Here is a 14,436-nt window from a genome sequence, read left to right as displayed (position 1 = left end):
CCACTTTTTATTATTATTGTTATTATTTTGAGATGGAGTTTCCTTCTGTCACCCAGGCTGGAGTACAGTGGCTTGATCTCAACTCACTGCAACCTCCCCTTCCCAGGTTCAAACGATTCTCGTGCCTCAGCCTCCCAAGTAGCTAGGATTACAGGTGCCGCCACCATGCTCGGCTAATTTTTGTATTTTTTGTAGAGACGGGGTTTTGCCATGCTTGCCAGGCTGGTCTGAAACTCCTGGCCTCAAGAGATTCGCCCACCTCAGCCTCCCAAAATGCTGGGATTACAGGCATGAACCACAGCGCCCAGCCTTATTATTTTTTAGAGACAGGGTCTCACTCCTGTTGTCGAGGCTGGAGTGCAGTGGCTTGATCTTGGCTCGCTGCAATCTCCGCCTCCTGGGTTCAATCCATTCTCCTGCCTCAGTCTCCCAATAGCTGGGACTACAGGCATATGCCACCATGCCCAGCATTTTTTTTTTTTTTTTTTTTTTGGTAAAAACTGGTTTTCACCATGTTGCCCAGGCTAGTCTGGAACCCCTGGGCTCAAGCGACACACCCAGCTCAGCCTCCCAAAGTGCTGGGAATACAGGTATGAGCCACTGCACCCCGCCCTTATTTTATTTATTGAGACAGGGTCTGGCTCTGTGGCCCAGGCTGGAGTGCAGTAGCACGATCATAGCTCACTGCAGCCTGGAGCTCCTGGACTCTAGTGATCCTCCCAACTCAGCCTCCCAAAATACTGGGATTACAGGCGTAAAACCACTACATCGGGCCATCTCCCATTTTTCAGCTCCATCTGCGTCACTAGCTGATGGGAGTCACCATGACCCAGGTTGGAGGAGGCAGTCTGTGGCCCTGGGTTTTCAGGGACAGCCGTCTCTTGGGTGGTGCACGGTCAAAAACAGATGAATACCCAGGGGCATGGTCGGTAACCTTTATTGCGCAACTCTGAGACCGAGGCGGACCCAGCTGGGGAGATTTACTGTGGGAACGTCTGGCCCGGCCCCTCCCTCCCCTCCGGGCGCCGCTGGCCGCCTCCGCTCCCTGTCTGGGCGGCGTTCAGCCCCTGAAGGGGCCCCGTGGGGCCTGAGCTAGACCCGGAGGGATCGGGGGCTCCGATGGGGGCCGCCAGGTGGGTGTCAGGACGAGTCTAGGACCTCCGAGAGCGACGGTGCTTCTTGTGACTTTCGATTAATTTCTGGGAACGGATCTTGAGTGATGCGCGGGTCACTACCTCGTTGTCCTCCTCCTCACTCTCTTCGTCTACGGGGGGTGGGGGGATGAGCAGGGAGCGATGAGGGATCCAGGTCCCCATCCCTGGCTCCCCTTCCCTTTACCACCCCACTCCACCCCCACCTTGGCCCTGAGCAGGGTATCCGACAACCTCCTGCTCCCCAGCTTGGGGCCCCAACCGCACACCTTCATCCCCCCACCCATACTGACCAAAAAACTTGTCCTTGGAAGTGGCAAGGGGCAGGGCGATGCGGGTGTTGTATTCGGGCAGCCTTCCCTCTAAGCTGGCCAGGAACTAAGCGGGGATGGGAAGCGAGAGAGGAAGGTGGGCGGGGCCAGGGGCCACCGAAAAGTCACGTTCCCCCTCCTCCCTACCCCATTCCGAGATATGCCCTAGTTCCAACTGGAGACCACTGCCCACTCCCATCCCTCCTTCAGCAGGCACCTTGATACCCAGCTTCACCCCCTCATCACTCAGGTCCGCCCCTGGTCTCTGGGGCCCTGCCACTAGGCCTCTCCCCATCCCGATACCCCACCCGCGTCCTCTAGCCTCCCGGGACCCGCCCGCACCTCTTCTGGTTTCTTCCCTCGTGGCTCGGGCTCACCCCTGGCTCGTCAAACCTCACCCGTTGTCCCCGAGACCCCTTCCTGGCTGATCAGCCTGCAATCTGGTCTCCCGAAGTTGCCCCCGGTTCCCTGGTTTTCCGACCCAGCCCTACTCCTAGATCTCTGGAGCTCTGCCCCATGGCTGCAGGGCACCTCGCGGTTAGCGATGTGGCGCAGCATCTCCTGCACGTCGTGGCTCCCGAGCTGCGCCTGGAGTTTCAGCAGCTTTTCCTCCACGAGGCCCAGCAGGTTTGGCAGATAGTTATCTGCCTGGGGATCCAGCTCCTTTCCCGCGAAGCGGCCGTCCTCCTGCGGCCAGGGTACAGCCGGGTCAGCCGAGAGGGGTGGGGCCTCTTGGAAGGCTCCACCCAGGGGTGGGGTTTTTCTCTCGGGGGCGGGGCATAGGAGGTAAGGACCCACCTACAGGGGCGAGCCTAGCCATTGGGGGCGGGGACTTAGGTCAAGGCCACGTCTGTGATAGGGGAGCCTCTGAACTCTAACTCTATATGAAAAAGTTTCGGGGAGGCCTCTTGGGAACAGTAAGGATTCGAGGGAGGCCATTGTGGAATGGCCTCCTGAAGAAATGGGCCTCTGCTGCGGGCAGGATAGGGCTTCTGTCTCGGGCTGCTCCAGAATTGCAGATAGGTCTCCGAGGTTTTCGGGGACAGGGTGGGACTTCTTTCCCTTGGAGGCGGGGCTTGAGACGGGACAGGGTCTCTGAAGTCTTGGGCTTCCTTGGGGAGTGAGGGCTTCCCCAGGGAGGTGGGGCGGGGACTCTGAGGAATGGGTTGGGGCTTCCCCTGTGGGCGGGGCCTCTGACGTCCGGGACGGAGGATGTGGCAGGCCACGTTCCCTAGGGCAGGCGGGTGTGGCAGGAACCCCCGCTTCGTGGCTGCGCCTCTTCGGTCCCAGGAGGGCCTGGCGGGGCTTCCCCCGGGCTGGGCCTACCACAGTGATGTGGATCAGCTTGCTGGCCAGGTGCTCCAGGCTGTCCTTGGCCACTTGCATCGCCCGCAAGGCGCGCTCCAGCTGGTCCTGGGCCTCGGCGTGCCGCCGCTCCTCCTTCTTGAGACGCTCCTGCGCCTCGGCTTGCAGTTTCTGCTGGCTGCAGGGAGCCGGGAGGTCACCCCGGGGGCTCAGCCCGCCCCGCCGCCCTCCCCAGGGCCCCGGCGCCTCACCTCACCAGCGTGGCCTCCCCGGAGTACTTGAGGTCTTCCAGCTCCCGCTGCAGTTGTTGCTTCTCCTGCTTCAGCCTCACCAACGTCTGCTCGTTCTCGTTCTTAAGCGTCTCCAACTGCGCGAAGGTGTCGCCCTGGGCCAGGAACCGCTGCACCAACGACTGCGGGCCACCCAGCCCCAGTCAGAGCCAGGGCCTAGGGAGCGTAGGGGCGCTCCATCTCCTCTCCCCGACCCTGCGTCCCCTCGCACGCTGGACAGGTGGCCTGAGCTGGCGCGTTTTGCACAGCAATGTATGGGGACACTGTGGGTTGGACTCAGGGTTGCTTCAAGGGTGAGCAGCCCTGGATATATCATTTCTGCGGGGCCCTTTCTGGCCTATATAAGGAATTTGAGTCAGCCCAAATTCGGGGGCAACTGGACAGGCGAGCATAGCTTCTTTCCAAAATCAACGTGACATCAATTTCTGGATGCGAATCTCGCCCGATCCAGCAGGAAATACCGCCCGTCTTTGGAGCCATCCACTCACAAGGCCCACATCTGGAAAGGGGCTGCGCCTTGGTGCCCCAGATGACCCCATAGCTGTCCTCCTATAGGTGGGAATCCCGGAGCTCCTCAGGGGTTGGCCCCATGGGAGGAGCAGCAGGTTGGCGGGCACCCAGGGGGGAGAAACAGGGTTGGGGTCCAGTGTTCACCAGCGGTAACCAGGACCCAAGGGGGACACAGTGGCCTTAGAATAATGCAAGGAAGACGCCGTAAAGTGAGGGACCCGGCGCAGGGACCCCACTTGCCAGGATCTGAGGATGGTACTAAGCAGTCTACTGGGTCCCAGACCATGTTACAGACACTGGAGACAGAACAAGAGAGGAAACTCCCAGTTCTCCTAGAGCTGGCATGGCAAAGGAGTTAGCACGATGCGAAAGAACGGAAGGCGAGTGTAGAAATGGCAGCGAGTGTAGACAGCTCCTGGGGGTTTTGCTGCGAAGGGCAGCAGAAAAACTGAACGGTAGCTGGAGGGGGAAGGGATGTTTTTCAAGAAAGGAGCAGGTTTGTGAGCTGAAGAACTGACCTGGCAGAGAGGGGAGGCAGGGTGTGTTGGTTTCACCGGCCTGGGCACCCCTGGGGCCCGTCTGGGGTGGAGGGGGCGCGGCGGAGAGGGCTGCGGGCGGAACTCACGTGCGTCTCGGCAGTGCCAGTGGCGTCCTTGACCTTGCCAAAGATCACCTCCATCTGGTACATGCTCCAGCGCTGCCGCAGCTCCTCCTCCTTGGCATGTAGGCTGTCCTGGATGGTATCGTCAGACTGTAGCAGCAGGTGCTCCCGGTGGGTCTGCTCGTGGGTTGAGGTCAGAGCCAGGGTCAGCCCGTGGAGAGCGCTTAGGGCGGAGGCCGGGGAGGGGGGGATCCAGACAGGGGCCCGGGAGGGAACAGGGCTCAAACTGGAGGGAAGGGAGAGGGCAAAAGCTTGGGGCCAGATAAAGGCACCCGGGCAGGTGTCAATAAAGTGGGACAAGGTAGGGCGCGGTGGTGGTGGCTGTGGCTCATGCCTTTAATTCCAGTACTTTAGGAGGCTGAGGCGGGAGGATCGTTTGAGCCCAGGGGTTCGGGACCAGCTTGGGCAACATGGCGAAACCCCGTCTCTACAAAAAATACAAAAATTAGCAGGGCATGGTGGGGCGCCTGTAGTACCAGCTACTTGGGAGGGTGAGGTGAGAGGATCACTTGAGCCCAGGAGGTCGAGGCTGCAGTGGGCTATAATTAGTCTGGGCGACAGAGTGAGACCCTGTCTCAAACAAACAAACAAACAAACAAACAAACAAAAATATATATATATATATACACAAAAAAAAACCCTACCAAAAACAACAACAACCCAAAAAACCAAAAGGCAGGGCCTTGGTGAGGGCTGGACGGGTGGCAGCCTCAGGGCAGGTGCAGGGGCGGGGCCGAGAGTGAGGGGGCGTGGCCTTAAGCAAATGTTGGGTTAGAGGCAGGGTCAGATTTAGGACAGGCAGTCTAGTCAGTTGGGAAAGGATGGGTAGGGGTCACTGAGCAAGGGGAAGGCTGGAGGCCATGTCAGAGCCAAAATGGTGCAGTCGCCTAGGAGGGGAGGCGGGGTCAGGGATGTGGGAGGGGTCTTTGCACCAAGTGGGGGTGGAGTCAGAGAGGCGGCGGGGTTAGGAGAAACTCAGGAAGTGGGAGAAGGCCTAGGATGAGGTAGAGCGAGGGCATGGCTGGTTTGTGCTGGGCTGGGCTGCAGTCACAGCCGCGCACCCCTGGGTGTGCCCACCTTGCGCTCCATGCGCTCGTTCTCCAGTTTCTTCTCCTCGGCGCGCTTCTTGCACTCACTTATGTAGCGTTCCCGCTTCTTGCGCTCTCGAACCAAGGTCTCCTCCAGATACTGCAGCTGGTTCTGGAGGGCGGGCAGGGGAGCAGGGAGACCAGCTGGCACCTACCGCTGCCCGCCGCAGGGTGCTGGGAGATAGATGGGGGCGGGGGCGTTGGGGAAACTCAGGGACAGCTGAGGCCAGATTCTCAAGCTGGGAGACCGCGGCAGCTGGGCAGGATGGCCGAGGGCAAGAGGGCTGGCACCTTGGCAATGTCCCGGGCATTGAGGGCCTCTTGGTTCACCACGTGCAGTGCCTCCAGCTCATGTTTGGTCCTCACCACCTCAGCCTCCATGGAGTCCAGCCGGTTCTCCAAGTTGAGGCTCTCGTCCTGGGGCGTCGTGGGGAGGGGTTGGGGAGAGGGGGCAGGCCTGTGACTGCTGTTCTTAGCCAAGCCCGCCCTCCCTGTTTGCCATCTCACCCGAGCCCTTCTAGTCCCTACCATTAGATAGGCCTTGAGCTGCAGATACACGCTGGTAATGTGCTCGGCCTCCTGTGCCTTCATCCGGGCCTTCTCCAGGCGGTTCTCCAGGTTCCGCATGGTCTGGAGAGCAGCAGGGCTGGGCTGAGGGCCCTCCGCACTCAATCCCTCCCACACGACCCTCTGCTCTGCAGGCCTCACCCGCCCCTACCTTGGCCACCTCCGTGTGTCTGTTTTGCGCCTCTGCCATCTCCAGAAGGCGCAGGCTGTGCTGCAGCTGGAGCTCCTCCAGCCGCCTCTGCCGCAACACCACCTGGTGCCGCAGGGCGTTCTGCTGCTTCACCTTCTCCCTCAGCCGGTGGTCTAGGTGCTCCAGGGCCTGCTGCAAGGAGGGGAGCGAAAGCAGGGGCCTGAACACCCTACCCCGACACACACCTAGCCCTTCCTCCCTTCCTTCTCCCATATTGTGGCTTCCAGGACTCCCCTCTCCCGTTTTCTACCCACCTCCCTGGCCACCCCTTCTGTGTTTCTTGGAGAGAGCACCGGAGTCTTCTGTCTATATCGACCACCTTGGTGATCTTACACCGGCTCAGGGTTCTAAAATTTTTTTTTAATTTTTCTTTCTTTTTTTTTTTAGACAGAGTCTTCTCTGACACCCAGGCTGGAGTGCTGTGGTGCAATCTCAGCTCACTGCAACCTCCTCCTCCTGGGTTCACGCCATTCTCCTGCCTCAGCCTCCCGAGTAGCTGGGATTACAGGTGCCCACCACCACGCCTGGCTAATTTTTGTTTTTTTTTTTTTTGAAACGGAGTCTCTCTGTGTCGCCCAGGCTGAAGTGTAGTGGCACTATCTCGGCTCACTGCAACCTCCGTCTCCTGGGTTCAAGCAATTCTCCTGTCTCAGCCTCCCAAGTAGCTGGGATTACAGGCATGTGCCACCGCACCCGGCTAATTTTTGTATTTTGGGTAGAGACAGGGTTTCACCATGTGGGCCGGCTGGTCTCGAACTCCTGACTTCAGGTGATCCACCTGCCTCGGCCTCCGAAAGTGCTGGGATTACAGACGTGAGCCACCTCACCCAGCCGACTTCTGGCCATTTTTTTCTTTTAAAAAATGTTTTAGGCCAGGCGCGGTGGCTCCCGCCTGTAATCCCAGCACTTTGGGAGGCCGAGGCTGGCGGATCACGAGGTCAGGACATCGAGACCATCCTGGCTAACACGGTGAAACCCCGTCTCTACTAAAAATACAAAAAATTAGCCGGGCATGGTGGCAGGCACCTGTAGTCCCAGCTACTCGGGAGGCTGAGGCAGAAGAATGGCGTGAACCTGGGAGGCAGAGCTTGCAGTGAGCCAAGATCGTGCCACTGCACTCCATACTGGGCGATAGTGCGAGACTCTGTCTCAAAAAAAAAAAAAAATTATAGAGGCAGGGTCTCGCTATGTGGCCCAGGCTGGTCGCGAATTCCTGGGCCCAAGCCATCCTCCTTCCTCGGCCTCCCAAAGTGCTGAGATTACAGGCATGAGCCACTGCACCCACCCCAGTTTTGTTTTGTTTTGTTTTTTGAGATGGGGTCTTACCCTGTCACTCAGGCTGGAGTGCAGTGGCTTGATCTCGGCACACTGCAACCTCCGCCCCTTGAGCGTCCTCAGTAGCTGGGACCACAGATGCATGCCACGATGCCTCAGTACGTTTTTGTATTTTTGGTAGAGACAGGGTTTCATCATGTTGTCCAGGCTGGTCATGAACTTCTGAGCTCAAGTGATCCACCTGTCTTGGCCTCCCAAAGTACTAGGATTACAGGCGTGAGCCACCACGCCCAGCCTTTTAATTTTTAAAATTATTTTTTGAGACAAGGCCTTGCTTTGTCACCCAGACGGGAGTGCAGTGGCAGGAACATGACTCACTGCAGCCTCCACCTCCCCAGTTCAGGTGATCCTCCCACCTCAGCCTGGCAAGTAGCTGGGACTACAGTCCTGTGCCACTACATTTGGCAAATCTTTTTTTTTTTTTTTTTTTTGAGATGGAGTCTCGCTGTCTCCCAGGCTGGAGTGCAGTGGCGCGGTCTCTGCTCACTGCAGGCTCCGCCCCCTGGGTTCACGCCATTCTCCTGCCTCAGCCTCCTGAGCAGCTGGGACTACAGGCGCCCGCCACCACGCCCGGCTAATTTTTTGTATTTTTAGTAGAGACGGGGTTTCACCGTGTTAGCTAGGATGGTCTCGATCTCCTGACCTCGTGATCCACCTGCCTCTGCCTCCCAAAGTGCTGGGATTACAGGCGTGAGCCACCATGCCCGGCAATGGCAAATCTTTTGTATTTGTTGTAGAGTCAAAGTTTCACTATGTTGGCAGGCTGGTCTCGAACTCTTGGGCTCAAGGGATCCTCCAGCCTTGGCCTCCCAAAGCAGTGGTATTACAAGGCATGAGCCACCATGCCTAGACTGTGTTTTATTTTATTTTATTTTATTTTATATTTATTTATTTATTTATTTAGAGACAGAGTTTTGCTCTTGTTGCCCAGGCTGGAGTGCAATGGTGTGATCTCAGCTCACAGCAACCTCCACCTCCCAGGTTCAGGCGATTCTCCTGCGTCAGCCTCCCGAGTAGCTGGGATTATAGGCATGCACCACCACGCCTGGCTAATTTTTTGTATTTTTAGTAGAGACGGGGTTTCGCCATGTTGGCCAGGCTGGTCTCAAACGCTTGACCTCAGGTAATCCGCCCGCCTCAGCCTCCCAAAGTGCTGGGATTAGAGGCGTGAGCCACCGCGCCCGGCCTTTTTTTGTTTTGTTTTTTTTTTAAAGAAACAGGTTGTACTGTCACTCAGGCTGGAGTGCAGTGGTGCAATTGTGGCTCATTATAGTCTCAAACTTCTAGGCTCATGCAATCCTCCGGCCTCAGCCTCCTGAGTAGCTGGGATTACAGGCATGTGCCACTGGTCATTGTTGTCGTTTGTTTGTTTTGAGACTGAGTCTCACTCTATCTCCCAGGCTGGAGCACAGTGGCACAACCTCAGCTTACTACAACCTCTGCCTCTGGGGTTCAAGTGACTTTTTAAAATTTTTTATGTTTTTTATATTTATTTATTTATTTATTTTTTGACACGGAATTTCGCTCTTGTTGCCCAGGCTGGAGTGTAATGGCACGATTTCGGCTCACTGCAACCTCCTCCTTCTTGGTTCAAGCGATTCTCCTGCCTCAGCCTCCCGAGTAGCTGGGATTACAGGCATGTGCCACCATGCCCAGCTAAGTTTTGTATTTTTAGTAGAGACGGGGTTTCTCCATGTTGGTCAGGTTGGTCTCGAACTCCCGACTTCAGGTCATCTGCCCACCTTGGCCTCCCAAAGTGCTGTGATTACAGACGTGAGCCACCGCGCCTGGCTGTGATTTTTTTTTTTTTTTAACCTGTTTTCCCTATTAGGATATGAGCTGTTTTTAGAAGTGGAGACTTGGTCTGCTTTTTCACTGCATTTCCTACCATGCCAGGATGCCAGATACAAGGACAGTGAGTAATAAAGATTTAATTGAATGAGCACACGAATGGAAGCTAGTGTGCAGGAAGGATTGGAGAGGGTGAGCCTGGAGTCCAGTGGTGAGGGGACCCAGGCTGGAAATGAAGGAGGAGGTGGGGTGAGGGTGGGCAAACCTGGACTGTCCTATTCTTCAGATATGGCTTCTCCCATTTCCATTCGTGAATCACTGCCTGGACCACTTTCTCATCTCCCTGCAAAGAAGGAAGTCTAGTCACCTTTCAACATGCCACCTCCAGCTGAGGCCAGGTGCTACCTCCTTGTCCCCCCATCCCCCACCGCAGGAACCCTACACCCACCCCTTTGCCCCTTGCCTTGAGCAGGTCCAGCAGCTTTAGTTCCAGTGCCTTAGTCTCCTCGCGGAGCTGACTGATGGTCTCCTGGTTCTTCTTGATGTTCCACTGAGAGCTCTCAAAAAAAGCCTTCCGGTCACCCTCTGGCAGGCAGGTGAGGTGGACAGACACACAGTTACTGGGTGGCTGGGTGGGTGCAACATCCCAGAGAAAAGACCTTTTTTGTAATCATCAACTTTTTTTTTTTTTTTTTTTGAGACGGAGTTTCGCTCTTGTTGCCCAGGCTGGAGTGCAATGGTGCAATCTCAGCTCACCGCAGCCTCCGCCTCCTGAGTTCAAGAGATTCTCCTGCTTCATCTTCCCATATAGCTGGGATTACAGGCATGCGCCACCACACGTGGCTAATTTTGTATTTTTAGTAGAGATGGGGTTTCTCCATGGTGGTCAGGCTGGTCTCGAACTGCTGACCTCAGGAGATCCGCCCGCCTCGGCCTCCCAAAGTGCCAGGATTACAGGTGTAAGCCACTGTGCCAGGCTCATCAACTTAATATTATAAGAATGCAGTTGTCGACCAGCCTGGCCAACATGGTAAAACCCCGTCTCTACTAAAAATACAAAAATTAGCCAGATGTGAGGCTGGGCATGATGGCTCATTCCTGTAATCCCAGCACTTTGTGAGGTAGAGGCGGGCGGATCACCTGAGGCCAAGAGTTCAAGATCAGTCTGGCCAACAAGGTGAAACCCCGTCTCTGGCGGGGCGCGGTGGCTCAAGCCTGTAATCCCAGCACTTTGGGAGGCTGAGGCGGGCAGATCACGAGGTCAGGAGATCGAGACCATCCTGGCTAACACGGTGAAACCCCATCTCTACTAAAAATACAAAAAATTAGCCGGGCGTTTTGGCGGGTGCCTGTAGTCCCAGCTACTCGGGAGGCTGAGGCAGGAGAATGGCGTGAACCTGGGAGGTGGAGCTTGCAGTGAGCTGAGATCGCACCACTGCACTCCAGCCTGGGGGACAGAGCAAGACTCCGTCTCAAAAAAAAAAAAAGAAACCCCGTCTCTACAAAAATTACCCAGGCATGGCCGGGCACAGTGGCTCACGCCCGTAATCCCAGCACTTTGGGAGGCTGAGGCGAGCAGATCACGAGGTCAGGAGATCGAGACCATCCTGGTTAACATAGTGAAACCCTGTCTCTACTAAAAATACAAAAAAAAAAAAAAAAAAAAAAAAAATTAGCCAGGCATGTAGTCCCAGCTACTCAGGAGGCTGAGGCAGAAGAATAGTGTGAACCCGGGAGGCAGATCTTGCAGTGAGCCGAGATCACACCACTGCACTCTAGCCTGGGCAACAGAACGAGACTGTCTCAAAAAAAAAAAAAAATTAGCCGGGCATGATGGTGGGTGCCTGCTGTAATCCCAGCTACAGGAGGCTGAGGCACAAGAATTACTTGACCTCCGGAGGTGGAGGTTACAGTGAGCCGAGATCCTGCCACTGCACTCCGGCCTGGGCAACAGAGCAAGACTCTGTCTCAAAAAAAAAACAAAAACAAAATCCTTCCATACTCAAGTCCCGCAGTCAGCCCTGTGGAACCTGCAGATACAAACAGTTGTCCCTCTGTATACTCAGGTTTTGCATTCCATGACTGTTGTATTTTCTTTTCTTTTCTTTTTTGGGACTGGGTTTTGCTCTGTCACCCAGGCTGAAGTGCAGTGGTGCTATCATTGCTCACTGAAGCCTCAACCTCCTGGACTCAAGCAGTCCTCCTGCCTCAGCCTCCCAAGTAGCTAGGACTAGAGGCATGTGCCACCACATCTGGCTACTTCATTTTTTGTAGAGTCAAGGGTCTCACTACATTGCCCAGGCTGGTCTCGAGCTCTTGGCCTCTAGCAATCCTCCTGCCTCAGCCTCCCAAAGTGCTGGGATTACAGGTGTGAACCACTGTGCCTGGCCTGCCCATCTCAATTTTTTTTAACTTGAAAGGATGAATGATATATGTGAACACATGGTGTTCAAGGGTCACCTGTACTTCCCTTTGAGCATTTATTATGTGTTGGATGCTGGATTAAGAGGTTTCCGAATGTCATATATCACATGTCAATAGGTATCCATGGCATACGCATATCATACTCCTTGCACAGATGACAAGACAGAGGCTTGGGCTGATTAAACTGTTTAAGGTCACAAGCAACCATGCAAGATTACCTTTTTTTTTTTTTTAAGACGGAATCTCACTCTGTCACCCAGGCTGGAGTGCAGTGGCACAATCCTGGTTCACCGCAACCTCCACCTCCTGGGTTCAAGCCCCTCTCCTGCCTCAGCCTTCCAAGTAGCTGGGATTATAGGCGTGCGCCACCACGCCCGGCTAATTTTTGTACTTTTAGTAGAGATGGGGTTTCACTATGTTGGCCAGGCTGGTCTCAAACTCCTGACCTCAAATGATCCACCCACCTCGGCCTCCCAAAGTGCTGGGATTACAGGTGTGAGCCACTGCGCCCAGCCATGATTACCTCTAAATAATATCAACAAAAACAATAATAATGTCTTACAAGCAAGGATTCTGCAACCTCAGGATGACCAACAACTGGGCCGAATAATTATTTGCCATGGGGAGCTCTCCTGTGTTTTGCAGAATGTTGGGCAGCATCTTTACCCCTGCCCACTAGATGCCAGTGGCAGACACACACCCACGACAGACATGCATGCCACCATGCCCGGCTAATTTTTTGTATTTTTAGTAGAGACAGAGTTTCACCGTGTTGGCCATGCTGGTCTCAATGTCTTAGGACATTGCCAAATGGCCCCTGTGGGGCAAACCAACCCTTTTCCAACAAGAACCACTGGTTTACACCTTATGGTACTTTGCTATGTGCCAGGCACTATTCTAAGCACTTTACACATTTCAGGTACCTATATTGTACTGTTACTATCCCCATTTCACACATGGAGTAACTGAGAACAATTAGGTTACTCTTAGTCCCCCAAGGGTGGACAACTATTATGCAGAGCCAGGATTCCAACCCAGAAAATCTGGCTCTAAAATCTATGCTCAGGACAGGTGCAGCAGCCCATGCCTATAACCCCAGCACTTTGGGAGGCTGAGGAGGAAGGATTGCTTGAGTCCAGGAGTTCGAGACCAGCCTGGGCAGCATAGTGAGACCCCATCTCTACAAAAAGTAAGAAAATTAGCCAAGCACAGTGGCGTATGCCTGTAGTCCCAGCTACTCGGGAGGCTGAGGTGGAAGGATCACTTGAGCCCAGGAGGTCGAGGCTGCAGTGAGCTATTATCCAACCACTGCACTCCAGCCTGAAGAGCAGAGCAAGACCCTGTTAGAAAGAAAGAAGGCTGGGCGTGGTGGCTCACACATGTAATCCCAGCACTTTGGGAGGCCAAGGCCGGTGGATCACTTGAGATCAGGAGTTCGAGACCAGCCTGGCCAACATGGTGAAACCCAGTCTCTACTAAAAATATAAAAATTAGGTGTGGTGGCACGCACCTGTAGTCCCAGCTAGTCAGGAGGCTGAGGCACGAGAATTGCTTGAACCTGGGAGGCAGAGGTTGCAGTGAGCCGAGATCATGCCACTGCTCTGCAGCCTAGGTGACAGAGCGAGACCCTGTCTCAAAAAAAAAAAAAAAAAAAAAAAGCGGGTGCAGTGGCTCACGCCTGTAATCCCAGCAGTTTGGGAGGCCGAGGCGGGCTCACGCCTGTAATCCCAGCAGTTTGGGAAGTCAAGAGATTGAGACCACCCTGGCCAATATGGTGAAATCCCTCTGTACTAAAAATACAAAAATTAGCTGGGCGTGGTGGCATGTGCCTGTAATCCCTGCTACTCGAGAGGCTGAGGCAGGAAAATCGCTTGAACCCGGGAGGCGGAGGTTGTAGTGAGCCAAGATCGTTCCACTGCACTCCCGCCTGACAACAGAGCGAGATTCTGCCAAAAAAAAAGAGAGAGAGAGAAAAGAAATTACAGGAAAGTATGAAGTGCAATTCACTAGGTTCTGAACTCATGAGAAGTTTTAAGAGACAGAGGAGGAAAACCATGAACCAAGTATCAGTTTTTGCCCAGAAATGGTTCACCTAGACTCATGCTGGAGAAATACCTTTATCACACCATGCCTGGTCTGAAGATTGGATGGGCACTATTGACCCCTGACCCTCTACCCTCTGGAGCCATCTTACCTAACAGTTGTATCTTTTTATGTAACTCAGCCACCTGAGAGTGCGCAGAGGGCTTCCCTGCACCTCTGTGGAAGGATCCTCCCTTGGAACGGCCGGGGGGCCAGGCCTGCGCTGCGCCCTTGCCTCGGAGGTGGCTGGGTTTGCCCGAAGCCTCCCTGCCCTTGACCTTGGAAGACGGCGTCGAAGCCTGGTCCTGAGGAGGCAGGGCGTTGGCGGAGACCGCCCTGCACAGGAGAGATGTCATGATGGGGTTGGGGCTGAAGGCCCCTAGGGGTTAGGGGGACAACTAGGAGTCGGTCGCCCCTGTCAGGGATCCTTCAGCTCGGATTCCTAGAGCTCTGAAAAATGCACTTTCCGACCGCTAGGTGGTTGCTCTCCGCATCTCTCGGTTGCTAGGTAACCGCCTCCCCGTCTTTCTCCAGTGTTTCCATGGAGACCACTCGCGTTCCGTGGCTGACACTGCGTTCTCATTGGCTGAGGCTGCATAGAGGGGCAGTCCCAACAGTGGGCGGGGCAGAGCCGCGCCGCAGGACCGAGGGTCTGGGCACTTTGGAGTCACGTGCTCATCCTGTTTCCTTACCTCCCCCAACCTTATCCCGCCCCTGGGGGTTCGCGGGCA

The 14,436-nt window shown here is 55.2% G+C and overlaps 1 protein-coding gene across 2 annotated transcripts; it reads right to left on the bottom strand.

Annotated features, from left to right (window-relative positions):
• Positions 1 to 921: 921 nt before the first annotated feature.
• Positions 922 to 14,261, bottom strand: CCDC151 (coiled-coil domain containing 151). Of its 2 annotated transcripts, XM_030820786.1 has the most exons (13): positions 13,818 to 14,259; positions 9,663 to 9,784; positions 9,465 to 9,542; positions 6,035 to 6,205; positions 5,845 to 5,946; positions 5,608 to 5,733; positions 5,306 to 5,428; positions 4,193 to 4,345; positions 3,019 to 3,179; positions 2,789 to 2,945; positions 1,994 to 2,149; positions 1,445 to 1,529; positions 922 to 1,264 (listed from the first exon to the last, which is right to left on the bottom strand). In XM_030820786.1, the coding sequence occupies exons 1-13, from the start codon at positions 14,059 to 14,061 to the stop codon at positions 1,152 to 1,154; spliced, it is 1,791 nt and encodes a 596-aa protein (XP_030676646.1). In that variant the 5' UTR covers positions 14,062 to 14,259; the 3' UTR covers positions 922 to 1,151. The 2 variants fall into 2 exon arrangements, with proteins under 2 accessions (XP_030676646.1, XP_030676645.1); XM_030820785.1 differs by lacking the exons at positions 922 to 1,264; positions 1,445 to 1,529 and having other exon boundaries at positions 2,056 to 2,945; positions 13,818 to 14,261.
• Between the last annotated feature and the right edge of the window lie 175 nt (positions 14,262 to 14,436).

This window comes from Nomascus leucogenys, chromosome 10, assembly GCF_006542625.1.
Source record: "Nomascus leucogenys isolate Asia chromosome 10, Asia_NLE_v1, whole genome shotgun sequence".
Lineage (NCBI taxonomy): Eukaryota > Metazoa > Chordata > Mammalia > Primates > Hylobatidae > Nomascus > Nomascus leucogenys.
This window is presented reverse-complemented; position numbering and strand designations above follow the sequence as displayed.

Bases quoted from the DNA above. Each gene is read 5' to 3' on its own strand.
- CCDC151 (XM_030820785.1), bottom strand. From the start codon at position 14,061: ATGACATCTCTCCTGTGCAGGGCGGTCTCCGCCAACGCCCTGCCTCCT. The intron at 9,543-9,662 runs GCAAGGGGCAAA...CCTTCTTTGCAG, and splicing joins AGCTGCTGGACCTGCTCAAG to GGAGATGAGAAAGTGGTCCA. The intron at 3,180-4,192 runs GTGAGTTCCGCC...GGTGGCCCGCAG, and splicing joins CTGGCACTGCCGAGACGCAC to TCGTTGGTGCAGCGGTTCCT.